The 14475-nt window shown below is 43.6% G+C and overlaps 1 protein-coding gene across 2 annotated transcripts; it reads left to right on the forward strand.

Annotated features, from left to right (window-relative positions):
• Positions 1-7132: 7132 nt before the first annotated feature.
• LOC139650110 (Krueppel-like factor 6) lies at positions 7133-13268 on the forward strand. Of its 2 annotated transcripts, XM_071526666.1 has the most exons (5): positions 7133-7424; positions 9699-10137; positions 10282-10290; positions 11627-11750; positions 12689-13268. In XM_071526666.1, exons 1-5 carry the CDS (start codon positions 7323-7325, stop codon positions 12738-12740), a joined length of 726 nt encoding a protein of 241 aa, XP_071382767.1. In that variant the 5' UTR covers positions 7133-7322; the 3' UTR covers positions 12741-13268. The 2 variants fall into 2 exon arrangements, with proteins under 2 accessions (XP_071382767.1, XP_071382766.1); XM_071526665.1 differs by lacking the exon at positions 10282-10290 and having other exon boundaries at positions 9699-10281.
• Positions 13269-14475: the final 1207 nt, after the last annotated feature.

A 14475-nucleotide genomic window follows, 5' to 3' on the forward strand; every position in this document is an offset into this window, starting at 1 on the left:
TCTCGCCAAGATCGGTACGTCACTTAAAAGCCTTTGATACATGCAGAGCCATACATATACAGAGAGAGAGAGACTCAGATCCTTGCCAATATGCACTCACACTCACACACTCTGTGCCTCTCTATCTGGCTCTCATTTCCCCTCTCTCTCTCTCTTGGATAACTGCTTTACTGCTCCCCAAGGACCCTCAATCCAAGAATGCAATGTTCCAGCAAACGGTTAACATATTGTAGTCGGGTCATGTAGCCCCGGCCCCATCTCCGAGACGAGCGGATGACGTGTTCTTCAGATGGGATGAAGCGGCATCATGACTCATCTAATGTACAGTAGATAGATGTGGGAAACGCGTCGGAATTGACCTTTCTTTATGTTCGTCTCTCCACTGGAACTCTGGGTAATTCCTATAGTCTCTCTCCGGAATTGCCTTTCCTTATATGGGCTGACGTTCTCTCCCGGCGATCGGATTGGCTGTGTGGTTCATCAGAATTCTGATAATTAAGTTGTTAAAAATGTACATGTTGCTACATGTGCATCCTTGCAATTCCTAATGAGCAAGAGCCCCGTATATATTTAATTTCTAACATCTCTCAGATATGAAATAAACCTCATTTTCTTGCTTTTCTTGTATAGCATTTAGTCATATTGATCTGTTTTATAGATCATACCTTGGTAAACAACTGTCCTTGTTCTCATGTCTTTAGTTCCTTCAGGAGAGTGTATTTCAAAATACAGCTATTGCCAAATTGAAATCCCTTTCATATGTGGTTTTATTATCTATACTCAGAGGCGAGTACTCGAGTCGCATGATTTGGACTCGAGTCAGACTTGAGTCACAATTTGCATTGCTTGAGACTTGACTTGATGCATGAAGAGAAGACTTGAGACTTGACTTGACTTGGGTTCTGGTGACTTGGGACTTGACTTTGACTCGAAAAGATTTCTAAAGTCTTGACTTGAGATCTTGTGTTTGTGTAAATGACTCAGATTGAAAGTGATGAGATTTGTTCCAGCAGACGACTGAATTTAAATTCTGTTTTCTGAATTTGTATGGAATGATTGAATTTATTGAAGTTGAAACTGATTATAGAAATCAAACTCATGATGCTCTGACCAAGTTTTTATCCTATTAAAACCATATTGCATTGAAAATCTACATTTAGACTTGGGATTTGACTTGAGACTTGTGCTTCAAGACTTGAGACTTGGGACTCGAGCAAAGTTGACTTGGTCACACCTCTGTCTAGACTCTATTGATTTGCATTGTGGAAATGTTTGTGTGAATTTGTGCCTCCTCAAAAACACTGTCTGCACTGTGCTCCTACGTGAAGTCATTGTTTTGAATCCACCTTGTGAACATCTCTCTCTCTCTCTCTGTCTCCCATCTTTCCTGTGTCTCCCTTTTTATGATACCTAATAAAGCAGAAATCCCATAAAAATGAATGTAGCAATGCAATATATTTGTTCTTTGTCATTATTTGTTTATGCTTTGAATAATGCATTTAGCTGCAGGCACCGAGGCTTCTACTTTCAGGCGATGATGTAAAATCACTTATTCTGCTAAGATCCTTGTTGATTCTCCTTACAGTTATTTTTCAACCTTTATTGATGCAGGGCAAGTTGAGTGAGCGTGTATACTGGGTTTCAACAACGCTCTGCTTCACATTCACACAGTTATGCACCTTCACACCTGGGGTTTGCCAGGTATAAATACAACCTCCTACCGTTGGACTCTACTGCAACAGATGGGAATTCAGTGCCTTGCTCAAGAGTTTTTGCTGCGGGAGGAGAGAGCATTTTTCCATTCACTTCACAGGATTTGAACCAGCAGCCTTCCTGCCATATGTCCACTCCTCTAACCGCTATAGCTGTAAGATGAGAATCCATTCCCTTAGATGACCAACAGCTTAAGATTTCGATTAATCAACAATGGATAAAAACCCAAGATCACCAGGGAATGTGATGTAATGAGCCAATTACATTAAATCTGCTTGTTATAATGCAGAGTCACTCTTTAAGGCTGCTTCATTGTGCCCGCTCTACATTTTTACATACTGTACTTTTCCTTGCTCTGAATATCTTAGCATTTTGATTAGATTCAAGTGACAGGCAGTTGGAGTGGCACACACTGAATATGTTAGCGAAATCAGCCCTCACATGCATCCAAATGGTAATCTCACCAAACTGCATACATTAGTGAGACGATCTATCAAAAATGTAAAAAAAAAAAAAAAACAACATGCCCAAATTCTAAATCTTTGTCATTTGTTATTATGCTATCTGACTTTCATTTACTTCCAAATGGCAACAACAAACTTTTTAGCCTAATTGGAACCATGGATTTCTAATCAGGCACCAGACACTCTGTTTGCAAATTAAAAACTGGCTATTATCTGCTGTGCATGGAATTTTAGGACAGTTAATTAAAAGTGAGTGACCATTTTTTGGCATCATGTCCAAACACAGGATTTTAAACAGTGAGTACTGGATGAGAAAAGGCAATGGTTTAATTTCACTACTTGATCCCTGACATTTTTTCCTTGACATTTGGTCCTGACACTTTTCCCAGTGTAGCCGGGCTGGGCTATGTCCTGGGCTGTAAGTGTGGTGCTATGTTGATTATTTGGTATTCAGTTGTGGCACCCACCAACTTAACAGTTGTGGTTTCAGTTGCTATGGGAAGATAATATTGCACCCATCTACATAAAAGAATATAGAATTTAAAAGACTTTCCTAAATGGTAATTATAGAAAAAATGATGTTCTGCGATATACGATAACCTACATATGTCTTGCACTGTCCCTTTGCACACCAACATTGTTTACCTTTATTGCACTAGGCGATTTAAGTTATTCTGATACAATACAATACCAATTTATCATCCATGATCATACCAATTCACAGTCAAGCCAGCACTGATATAGCATGACCATCACACAGATGCAAAGCATGAGACACATACACAGAAAACACATAAACAAGGCCTCACCGGTGCAGGGGGACATTGATTATCTACACAGCATATCGTATTGTTCGTGCTTGTGATTTTGTTGCTATGGATTCATTCAGTCACAGACCAGCATCCCACATGCATCGCCACAGAAGTCAGTCCCTGCATCATGACAACTGCACTGATGCTGCTCTACTCATTCCTCCTATATATAGCAGAATCAAGACGCCTTTCATCACCAAGAACAATAAACATGCAGCAATTTGTTGTGGTGACATTGGTGCGGAGATGTATTGAAAATATACAGTGTCATAGATCATGCTGATATCCATGGTGCAAGGGCAACAGGACTGCACATACAGTACAAAGGCACAGTCCAAGACGTATCAACAGTAGAATATACAGTATACAGTATATACATTCTCCATTCAGTCACTGTGTGGTTGTGTTGACTCTGATGCATAAACATACTGACAACTTGCAGCATTTCACATCACAAACTGACTGACATGGTACAAGAACAACAGGATGTCATATTAAAGGAACACACACAAGTTTTAGGGAGATTGGCCCACTTGTCAACTTACCAGTTAAGTGATGAGAACATAGACACCAAAATCCTTCATCCATGTGTCCTCAGTAGATCATTAGCTGCTATATGCTAACCTTTATATCTGGGTGATAACAGGTGACTATTATTACCCAATGTAAGAAGACGTCCATTGCCCGCCACATTCACTTCCTATGGAAGTGGATGGTAGGGGAATGGATCTCTCAATATAGTGTATGCTAAGGTGTTAGCATGGAGCCTACTATCACTCAACATAGTGTATGCTAAAGCGTTAGCATGGAGCCTATTATCACTCAACATAGTGTATGCTAAAGTGTTAGCATGGAGCCTATACTATCACTCAACACTGTGTATGCTAAAGTGTTAGCATGGAGCCTATACTATCACTCAACATAGTGTATGCTAAAGTGTTAGCATGGAGCCTATACTATCACTCAACATAGTGTATGCTAAAGTGTTAGCATGGAGCTTATACTATCACTCAACACTATGTTTGCTACAGTGTTAGCATGGAGCCTATAATATCACTCAACATAGTGTATGCTAAAGCGTTAGCATGGAGCCTACTATCACTCAACATAGTGTATGCTAAAGCGTTAGCATGGAGCCTATACTATCACTCAACACTGTGTATGCTAAAGTGTTAGCATAGAGGCTACTGTCACTCAACATAGTGTATGCTAAAGTGTTAGCATGGAGCACGAAAGCAAATGATCTACCAGGGACACATGGATGATTTTGGTGTCTGTTTTCATCACTTAACCTCACTTAATCTCTTAAATTGACCAACGGGACAATCTCCTAAAGACTTGGTGTAATCCTTTAATTGAATTATTGATTAATTGAATTTGATTGTTTATGTGTATATGTAGGTTACATGAGTGATGGCTTAGGGTTAGGTTTACAGTCTACTGTTCATATTATGTCTTGTGCTGTTGTAGTGGAAATATACTGTGCCTACTATACTGTGCCTACAGTTGAACATGCGATTAGTTTGACTTGCCTGAACATTTCCCTGAATAACATTCAGACTTGTGAGAGTAGCTGCAGCTGCAGGATGAGCATGTACCAGAATTAAGGGAGTTAGATATCCTGCCTGGAAATAAAGTAATTCATATGTTAAAAAGGAGACGAGCTGCGGCTGCATAGGACAGTGATATGTCTCGGCTGCATCTAGAAGGCCACGAGAAAGATAAGAGAGTCATGTACCACTATTATGTTTTTAACTCTCGGCCCCCACCTTGGGAAACTAGGTGCAGACAGATTCTATTGGTAGAAGAACCAGAATAGGAGGGATTATGTCAGGAAGTTGAAAACAAACTGAAACTGTATAAAAGTATTGTGTTTCGACCATGAGTTCAGTTCTTCTGCAGAACCACTCAGGTCTTTGTTACTTTAATAAAGATCTTCAAAGGCCGATTCACGTGTCTGAGGATTTTTCTTCTGTCACTTTGGGGAACAACTATTCTACGACACTGTCTCCTTTGAACTGCATATGAGGTACTGTTATGTCCCAGCTATAAATTACTTAACACTGAAGGTATATGTGTACATGTGTGCGCTGCGTGTGAGCTCCTGTCCTCTTTGTCAAACCGCAAACCCTGAATGATGTCGACCTGTCTGAATCACAGCGGCAGCATCAAAGCCGCACAGGGGAGCATGACTCTTCCCCTCCTATTACACATCAGCCTCGTCACGACAGAGACGCGTCCGTGCGCTCTCTGTCCCCGAAACCCATTGCCTCATGACAGAATGTGATGCTGCTGAGTGTTGCGAATGTGCCCACAGCTGAGATCTCCACAAAAGAGACTCCGTTGTGGAGGCGCTCGACCGGGCCGATGGGTCAGACAATGGCGCTCTGTTCCAAATATGTTGTTTGTCACACAGCCTGCCTTTAACTCGTCAATGCCGCCGTTGTTCCGCTTGACTTCAACTTTATCCCATATCTTATGCAAGTGGATATGTAGTTTTACTCACATGTATGTTGGCCGTTAGTGAACTTAATAATAGCTCGGCATTCATAGCCGAGTCATCGCTTTTCATTTGAGGAGTCAGATGAAATGAGATATTATCCATTTGAAAAAAAAATAATAAAGTGACGACTGCTCTTGAATAATTGAGAGGACAGAATTACAACAAATGACTGTAACACTGTTACACTGTTAGGTTAGCAGGCAACTGAACTCCTTGCTTGACAAAATAATAACACTTTCACAGACTGGATCCTCTGTATTTTAGAGATATAGAATGATGAACTTAAGGGATTTTTTCCCCCTCAAAATGGATAGCATTTTGGAAATGAAGTCTTCATATGACAACATAATAAAGAATGAAATGGAGCAGTGGACATAAATCTCTTCATATATCAGCATGTATTATCCCTGATTAAGGAGGGGGGGATCATGCCCACACTTTGCAGAGTAATGATATTTATATGCAAAGCAGGCGAAAGGGGAAATACACTTCTGGAGGAGTGCCAGTGTGTATTTTTAACTTGCATTCTAGAGCAGTGAGCGATATATGGAAATCTTATATTAGAAACTCACCATGCTCAGTGGGTGGCCTGCACTATTTTTTACCTCATTGTGATTGGCTGTTACTCTTTCCTGCTTCCAGAGGAAACTAGTAAACCAGCGATGTGGTTTGATGGCCGTAATCTAGAATAATAATCAAACTTTACTGCAAGTAAACTCTCTTTTAGCTATAGAACAAGAGAGCCACAGGTGATTGACATTAACACACACACAGGCACGCGCGCGCGCACACACACACACACACACACCATCATCAGCTGAAGCAAAACTGTCTGTTGAGGTACTCAGGTTCGCTAAGCTGCAACCAATACAAAATGCTGTAGGCTACAGCATTTTTGTGAATAACCAGCTTTATAGCAACTCTATTATAACTTAATAGCTTACTAAACTGGCTCCACTGTCATAGCGAGGCTCATAATAATCATCATGTATCTCTAGCTGACCATCAAAAGAGGGAGCCAATCAGATTCGTTTCAGACTATAGAAATTGATCAGATCTTTGACGATTCCCGAGAGTTGCAGGCGCTCCGGAATTTCATCGCCGTGAATTGCGTTTTACTGGGAGGAAAACTACTGAATGGCGGAGTGTGACTCGCTTTGCAAACTCCCATCTTCACGTTCAAGGCTTGAGTCGCCAAAATAAGATGTCAATGGCGCATATGAGAGAAAATAAAACAGTGGGGCCAAATGCGGTGTGTCTATTTGAGGACGCTGGTGCGTAGCTGCACATTCGCCGGGTGTCTGACCAACATGCTGCCGCTCTGGAGGAGCTGGAGCTACATTTGAGTCGGTCGAAACCTGACTTCCTCACTGTGGTACGAGAGGAGTCCGGGTTATATAGCGCTCTAAAAATAGCGCTCATCTAGTCCAATGGGAACTGGAGACGCTCCGGCCGGCGCACCAACCACATCAGACAGGATGAGTCGGTTCTGTCACAGCATTGGACAGGGGTGGTCTGGTAGGCGGGTGGTGCGCTCCGCTGAGCCGATTGGTAGACGTGCCGAAACGTAATGTAATCACATGGGGGTGGGTTTGTCTGTAATTTTGAATCGGGGGGGAAGTTTACAGTGCGCCGACGGACTTTTGGAGAGTTCAGTGTTGTGCGCTCTCGGTGCGTCAGACGCGCAAACCTCCACTGGAAGCGCACGAGTGCAGACTTATTATACATGCAAATACAGCCAAGGCTCCAGTTTCTTTCCAAACACGCCAGACTTCTGTTTTTCAACAAGCTTGAATTCGGCTCTACTTGTGGCTGCATTTTAGGAGTGAAATGGATGTCATCCCTATGTGCAGCATCTTTCAGGAGCTCCAAATTGTGCACGACACCGGATACTTTTCAGCTTTACCATCCCTGGAAGAGTATTGGCAGCAGGTAACGATTTATTCCCTCGATCTAAATGTACAACTTGTCAAATCGCCCCGTGCTGAAGTCTGAATCTTGTGCTTAAGTGCAAAGAATTTCATAATTTCGGGAAACTTGCTTAGCATGACAGCTGCGTGTGAACATGCAAACGTCAAAGTTGTTTACGTAATCCCATGTTTGATTTACTGCTGCTGTTATTATCACAATTCCCTGTGTAAGTAGCCCTGTACGCACATATAACGCAACGTTAACGTGAAGTGTGTGTATAGGGGAAATGATGCAAGTTCCCCTAACGACAAATCTCTATAATATCCTTATAATATTCGTACAGCGTCTTATAGCGTGCGTGTGTGGTACTAAATAGTGAGTTTATAGTAACCTTATCGTACTTTATATGGTTTTCATTTCCTATGCTATCACTATATAATATTCCTATAATATTAATTCAGTGACTTGTAGTTTTGCTGTATTTGTATTGTATCCTTCTAAAATGTATTATAGCATAACTATAGTTCGTTTTTCGTAAGGGTCCCTGGTGAAAACAGTTACAGATATTTTCGGCTCATGTTAGCAGGTGGTAGAGGCATTTAGTGATAAAATAAAACGGGTTATGTTGCAGATTTTGCGATTGAATGAAGTAGCGTGCGTCTTTGCACTCTCTCTCTCTCCACTCTCTCCGAACCTCTCTCTCTCTCGCTCTCTCGCTCGCTCGCTCTTTCGCTCTATCTCACACACACACACACACACACACGCAGATGAGAGTGACAGACTGACAGAGAGACAGAGAGAGAGAGAGAGAAAGAGAGAGAGACTGATTTCTGTTCCAATTTGGCTCGACCGCGCGGCCCCTGGATGACAGAACAGTGGAGTTTTATACTGCAAACGGGGGGAAAGTCGCTTCTTGTTCGGTCTGGGAAATGAAATGAATTGGCAGCACGCTTCTGTCTGTCTTCTATCTCTTCGGGCTCCGGGCCAAGTCGCCCTCCCAGGCATTTAAACCTGCAGGGATGCAGCCAGCACTGCTGACGAGAAACACTCACCGTGGACGTATTCACCTTAACCAACATAATCATTATAATATTCCTACAATATTGACTTATAGTGTGTTTATAGTGACATTATGTTGAGGGGTTTTTTCTCCTATGGTATCACTATAATATTCCTATAATATTCCTATAGTATGGTCTGTGATGCTCATTTGTTAAGTTATAGTGACTTTATCATACTTTAGGGTGTTTATAAATCCCTTATGGTATCACTATAGTATTCCTATAATATTCCAATAGGGACTTGTACATTTGCTGTGATTTTTGCATGTTTTTCTAAAACCTATTATAGAACCACTACAGTTATTTAAGGGCCTTCACACAACTTTATTGAAATTCTACAGTCTTTTTAATGCTATTATGCTAAAATTTATATTTGTCTTAATGACAGTAAATTTCAAGCCACTTCATTAGAAAGTTGCCCAGGCAGGCAGTGCACTGGGCCTATTAGTGGCCATGATATCTGGCCTCTGCTAACTGACTGCAGCGGGCTGAGGAAGTGCCCTCACTTCCTTTTCAAAGAAAATAAGCCCACAATTCACAGCGGTTTGTGCAGTATTCATGCTAGGCTTGCATGCTTTTTATGGACCCCCGTGAACCAGACCGCCCTCCTCTCAGTCCCTGGTGTGCTATGTTATTTCTAGCGATGCCTCCAAATGCATTATTAAATCCACATTATGTTGAATAATTGATAGATTTAAAAGATCTACAAGCACTTCCCTAACCCACTGGGGGGCTCTGTAGCATATGTAAATTTCATGACCCCCCCCCCCCCCCCCCCCCCCCCCCACAACACACACACACACACACACACACACACATACACACACACACACACAAACGCGCATGTCTGCTGGATCGCAGGAAAGAGCGCTGTGTTCTTGAATGCTCTCAGAAGGAAACTGGTGCTTGTAATCTTCCCTGATATGGCCTCAGAGGGCACCCTTAGAATGTACTTGACTATCCTCTGCATAGGACATTGTTTGTGTATTGCCTGGTTCCTGCAGGGAGGGAGGAAGCAGGGCTGTGGTGTTACAGTGTCACAGCATTTCCCCCTGCTGCTGCGGCTGCTAAGAATAAACACAGTGCACGCTGTGGAAGAACACTGGAGTTTGTGTTTCCCATAAAACAAACCGCTTTCTTTCGGTGTCTCGGGGACTTTCCGGTTGAAGGGGAGGCATTGCGTTACAGGCCTCGGGCTCACTCTCTCTCTCCTCTCGCTCTCTCTCTCCACCAGACCTGCCTGGAGCTGGAGAGGTACCTCCAGAGCGAGCCCTACGTCTCGGCCACGGACCTCAAGTTCGAGAGCCAGGAGGACCTGTGGAGCAAGCTGATGCTCGCCTGCGGGGACAAGTCGAGCGAGTCGGACCCAAAGATCCCCCGCATCAAGGAGGAGGAAGACAATCAGGACGTCCAGCACCTCGACGGCGGCAGCTTCCACTCGGACGCCAGCAGCGAGGCGTCGGACAGCTCCGAGGAGCTCTCCCCGACCCTCGACTTCTCCTCCAACCCTTTGAGTGACATTATGGGCGACGGTGGGGAGGACCTGGGCTCCACGGTCATCAGCACCCCGCCGTCCTCCCCCGAGCTCGGCAAGGAGGGCTCCGTCGTCCAGGTGTGGAGCGGGATACAGACTGTGCTGCACTCGCCCGGGAAAATAAGGACTGGGGGCGTGGGCCGGAGCCTGGACAGGTCGGGGCTGACCAGCGGGGAGGCCTCGCCGGACGGGAGGAGACGGGTGCACCGGTGTCACTTCAACGGCTGCAGGAAGGTGTACACCAAGAGCTCCCACCTCAAAGCACACCAGCGCACGCACACAGGTAAACAAGGTCCGCAGTGTGAAGCTGTTATTGCCACCATGCAAAACGGTAATGTCACGAGTGCGAACATACCGTCCCGTCTGGTTCTGACTTTGTGTTTGTTGAAACATTTCTCGCTCGGGGCGTGTTAATCAGTCAGGTGATGAGTAAAAACCTCCAGCAGTGGGTGTTTGTGCAAGAAAAAAGTAGTGCACTTGGCTGTTGATTTGTTGCTCAAAGTGCTGAAAACGCTCCCACATACTTTGAATAGTTTGTCAGGAGGAATGCCCTCAACTGTGACCTAATTCACACAGAGGAACGTGACTTCATGCAGGGGGAAGGGAGATAAAGAGAGAGAGAGAGAGAGAGACAGCAGGGGGGGGGAGGGGGGGACGCTCTCTTGTGGGCAAGAGCAAGGCCCAGAGGATGTGGATCCTGAAAACAAATCAACAGTTCTCAGATTTCACCATGGGAAAACAGAACTCACCACTTTGCATTCTGACAGGGGGGAAAAAAAAAGCGATGGGAATCTGACATTTGCAGTTATTTGTGCGGGTTCAAATGTGAGCAGTTTCCCCCGTCACCTCTGACCTCTGCCAGGCTGTTTACAGCTGTGCCGCCCATTAGCAGAGGAAGCCGCATTCCTAGCATTCTTCACCAACCACGTTAGCCACATGGTTAATGGCCTTCAGGACCATTAGGAACGGTCTCTATTTTTTCCTGCAGCTCCCCCCCCCCCCATTACATAAGCCGGCTACTGTATCTACTCAAGCAGTTCCTTAAAGCTGCATGCCACAGCTCCCAAGCCCCACGAGTCAGAGGCTGTTTTTCTCCTCAGCTCAGTCTGCTCAGCACCTACTTGTGCAGGATTTATTGTATTTTCTGTCTTATATCACTCAGAGAAGTAATCACTTAAAAACTGCGTACCCGGTGTATACTGGAGGAGTTTTGTTCCAAAATGAGGAATCCACACTGTTTGAAAAAAGTGGCACGTATTCTTACAAAGTGATTGATAGCTCAAAATTATAACAAATGGTGGTGCTTTTCAAAGGGTGGTAGTTTAACTAAGGCAAGGCAAGATAAGACAAGGTAATTTAATTAATTGGTTGACAAAGTGCTATCACTTCTACAGACTGGCTCCTCTGTATTTTAGAGGTATTGAATGATGAGCTCTTCACAAAACCTTTAGAAGCACATTTGTAAAGGGAAGAAAGTTTCCAAGCGTCTTTCTGTCTATCTACAGGACGAACTCGCAATTTGGAACTCTTCAATAAACTCTTTGAAAAGATAATACCCTTACAGTGCATTGTGTCACTCTTCTCTCTTCTGGCTGATGTTAACGTTGTGATGTCCGGTGCGTCTGCAGGTGAGAAGCCCTACAGGTGTTCATGGGAGGGCTGCGAGTGGCGCTTTGCACGGAGCGATGAACTCACCAGACACTTCAGGAAGCACACTGGAGCGAAGCCATTCAAATGCACTCACTGCGACAGGTAAGGAGTCATGCACTTTCTGCACTTTAGGCATTTAGCAGACCTTCTCATCTCAGGGCGACTGACAATAGGTGACACAGTAGAATAAGCTCCCATTCTTAGATCACCGACAACATCGCGAGCAGCCAATAGTAAGGAGGTCAAAGGTCAAAGCCATTGCAGTGAGACAGAATAATCTTTGTTGTTTTAGTGGAAAAAACAATGTGTCTTCTTACAAAATTAGACACTGCGCTCTTTTCTTTGTCTGTTCAGCCATGGTGGCTATCGCTGCTCATGCTAACTACCCAGTTCTTCTTCTTCTGTTCATTCCAAACAAAGCAGAAACATCATAATAATAATAATAGTAAACTTTATTTGAATAGCACCTTTCATACAAGAAATGCAGCTCAAAGTGCTTTACAACAAAGAAATTACATGCATGAAAATAGACATAGAATAAGCATAACATAAGATGGAAAATAAAACCCACTGAATAATAATAGAAATAAAGTTAGAGTACATAGAATGCATAAAATCAAGTAAAATACAACATTTTAAAAGAAGTGCAGCATAAGTGCGAAAACGAGTTTCAGGCCTGTATCAGGAAAGTCATAGCTAGTTAAAAGCTAAAGTGAAGAGATAAGTTTTTAGCTTTCTTTTAAAAAATATTTAGTGAGCTGGCTTCCCTGATATCTATAGGTAGTGTGTTCCATAGCTTTGGGGTGTAATTGACAACATAAAACGCATCACTTCCTGTGCGGCTGGAAAGAGCTACCAGACAGCTGGTGGTTAGAACAGACAGTGGAAAAGCTTTCATGAACTTTAGGTCGAATCACTGTTGTGTTATATCAATCAGTAACAGAGAGTAGCAACACAGATATTTATTTCTATGAAAATGTCACAGCTTGTTACTTTAATGCTTAGCTAATTCTCTAATTCTCTCTGTTTGCCTCCTTCAGGTGTTTCTCCCGCTCTGACCATCTGGCGCTGCACATGAAGAGGCACATCTAAGATGGCCGCCGTGACGAGAGCTCTGAGGGATGATTCTGGTTGTACGCCCTGACCTGTGGGGGGGGATCGGAGAGGCCGGGGTGTCCTGGGAGCGTTACAGGGACACCACCGTGTTCCAGCCAGTGGGAAAAAAGAAGCAAAGCAGGCTATTATTTGCACCATACTTAGTGCCTCCAACACCTCGCTGTGGAGATTGCTCTTGAAAGGCTTTTATGGAGGAGTGTGTGTGTGAGGAGAGGAGAGGAGAGGAGAGGAGAGGGGAGGAAGAACTGGAAAAAATCTCGGCTGAAGAAGGAGACGGAAAAAAGAGACACTCTCCTGTATGGTGTTCGACGCTTTTTTCTGGAGGATTATGGGACTCCTGCAGGGGTTGCCGCTCCTCCAGTGACAGTGTGTTTGCCTGTGCGCATGAGGACTGTGAGTGCCTGCGACTGGATGCCTGTGCCGGCTTATGGAGCGGATGGAGCTTGCATTGTGGAACTGCGAATGAATGGAATGATGGCGTGGAGGGGATGATGTTATACGAGTCGGGACGGGGGGCGGGGGGCGGGGGGGAGGGGGAGTATCTGTTGTTTCACTGAGAATGAATGCAAGCAAAAAAAAAAAAAAAAAAAAAAAAAAAAGAGGTTTTGTCTGTGCTGTTTGAGTCTGTTGGGAGGGAGGGAGGAGGGACGAGGGGGGGGGGGGGGGGGAGAGTTTGGTGGATTTGTGAGAGAGAGCGCCCCCTTTCTGCCCGGAGGTGGAAATACAGCTCCCGATTCAAAAGTGGGAGGTTGTTATGTTTTAGTGCAGCTATTAAATGTGCAATGTATTACGTAGCCTGTCTCAAAAACGTACACGCTATAAAGCTCATTTTGTTGTCCATTGTGTAAGCTCTGTATCTTAAAAGGAAAGAAAAAAAAAAAAAAAAAACGGTTGTACACAAACAGTTATTGCCATTATAACAGAAGTTGCATGGGATCTGGGGATGTGTTGCTCACCTGTTCGCTTATAGGACAACAAAATTCCATTCGAGAGCAGCTACCTACATATTACTCAATATCATAGTATTGTACAAAAAACATAAGGCAGTCATTTTTTTATTTTCTTTTTTTTTTTTACGTTGGGGATACCACTATTGCTTGGCAACTGTCTTGATCATGGGATTGTGTTTTTTTTTCTCCTTCTTGTTTTTCTTTACTCTCGCTCTTCTCTTTTGTTCTATCTGTAAATGCACTGTTGACCTTACTGATGCCTTATGTAAGTGGCCTTGTCCTGTTAAATAGATCACTCTCTCACACACACACACACACACACACACACACACACACACACACACACACGGGGGCAGGGGGGGAGGGGGGGTTGCGAATGCAGTAGTGCGAGATTGAATAGCTTTATAAAGGCTCTGATCCATACAGTCGCACTTTTGCCCTTTTGTCTCGCGACAGGCTCCTCCAGAATAATAAAAAAAAAATAACCATATATCAGCTTCATAATGACTGCCATTTTTACATTTCTGTGCATTGTTTGTCAACTATATCATATCACAACTATATCAAAACTAAATCATATTCTCCAAAAATGACCCAGGTCTGAGACAGAATTGTGGAGCACTTGGAAAAAACAATTCGGTTTTTGTATTGGTTTACTACTATGTAGTATAAGGTGTGGACGTATGGATGCACTTCAGATGGACTGTAACTCGCTGTCAAAGGTACACAGAGTCTTGGAAACACGTTCTCACGACACGTGG

The sequence above is a fragment of the Centroberyx affinis genome, unplaced genomic scaffold, assembly GCF_046629955.1.
Source record: "Centroberyx affinis isolate AG114_WGS23_722 - 3 ecotype Tasmania unplaced genomic scaffold, CSIRO-AGI_Caff_v1 ptg001438l_1, whole genome shotgun sequence".
NCBI classification, from domain to species: domain Eukaryota; kingdom Metazoa; phylum Chordata; class Actinopteri; order Beryciformes; family Berycidae; genus Centroberyx; species Centroberyx affinis.

Bases quoted from the DNA above. Each gene is read 5' to 3' on its own strand.
- LOC139650110 (XM_071526665.1), top strand. From the start codon at position 7,323: ATGGATGTCATCCCTATGTGCAGCATCTTTCAGGAGCTCCAAATTGTG. The intron at 7,425-9,698 runs GTAACGATTTAT...TCTCTCCACCAG, and splicing joins TGGAAGAGTATTGGCAGCAG to ACCTGCCTGGAGCTGGAGAG. The intron at 11,751-12,688 runs GTAAGGAGTCAT...TGCCTCCTTCAG, and splicing joins AAATGCACTCACTGCGACAG to GTGTTTCTCCCGCTCTGACC.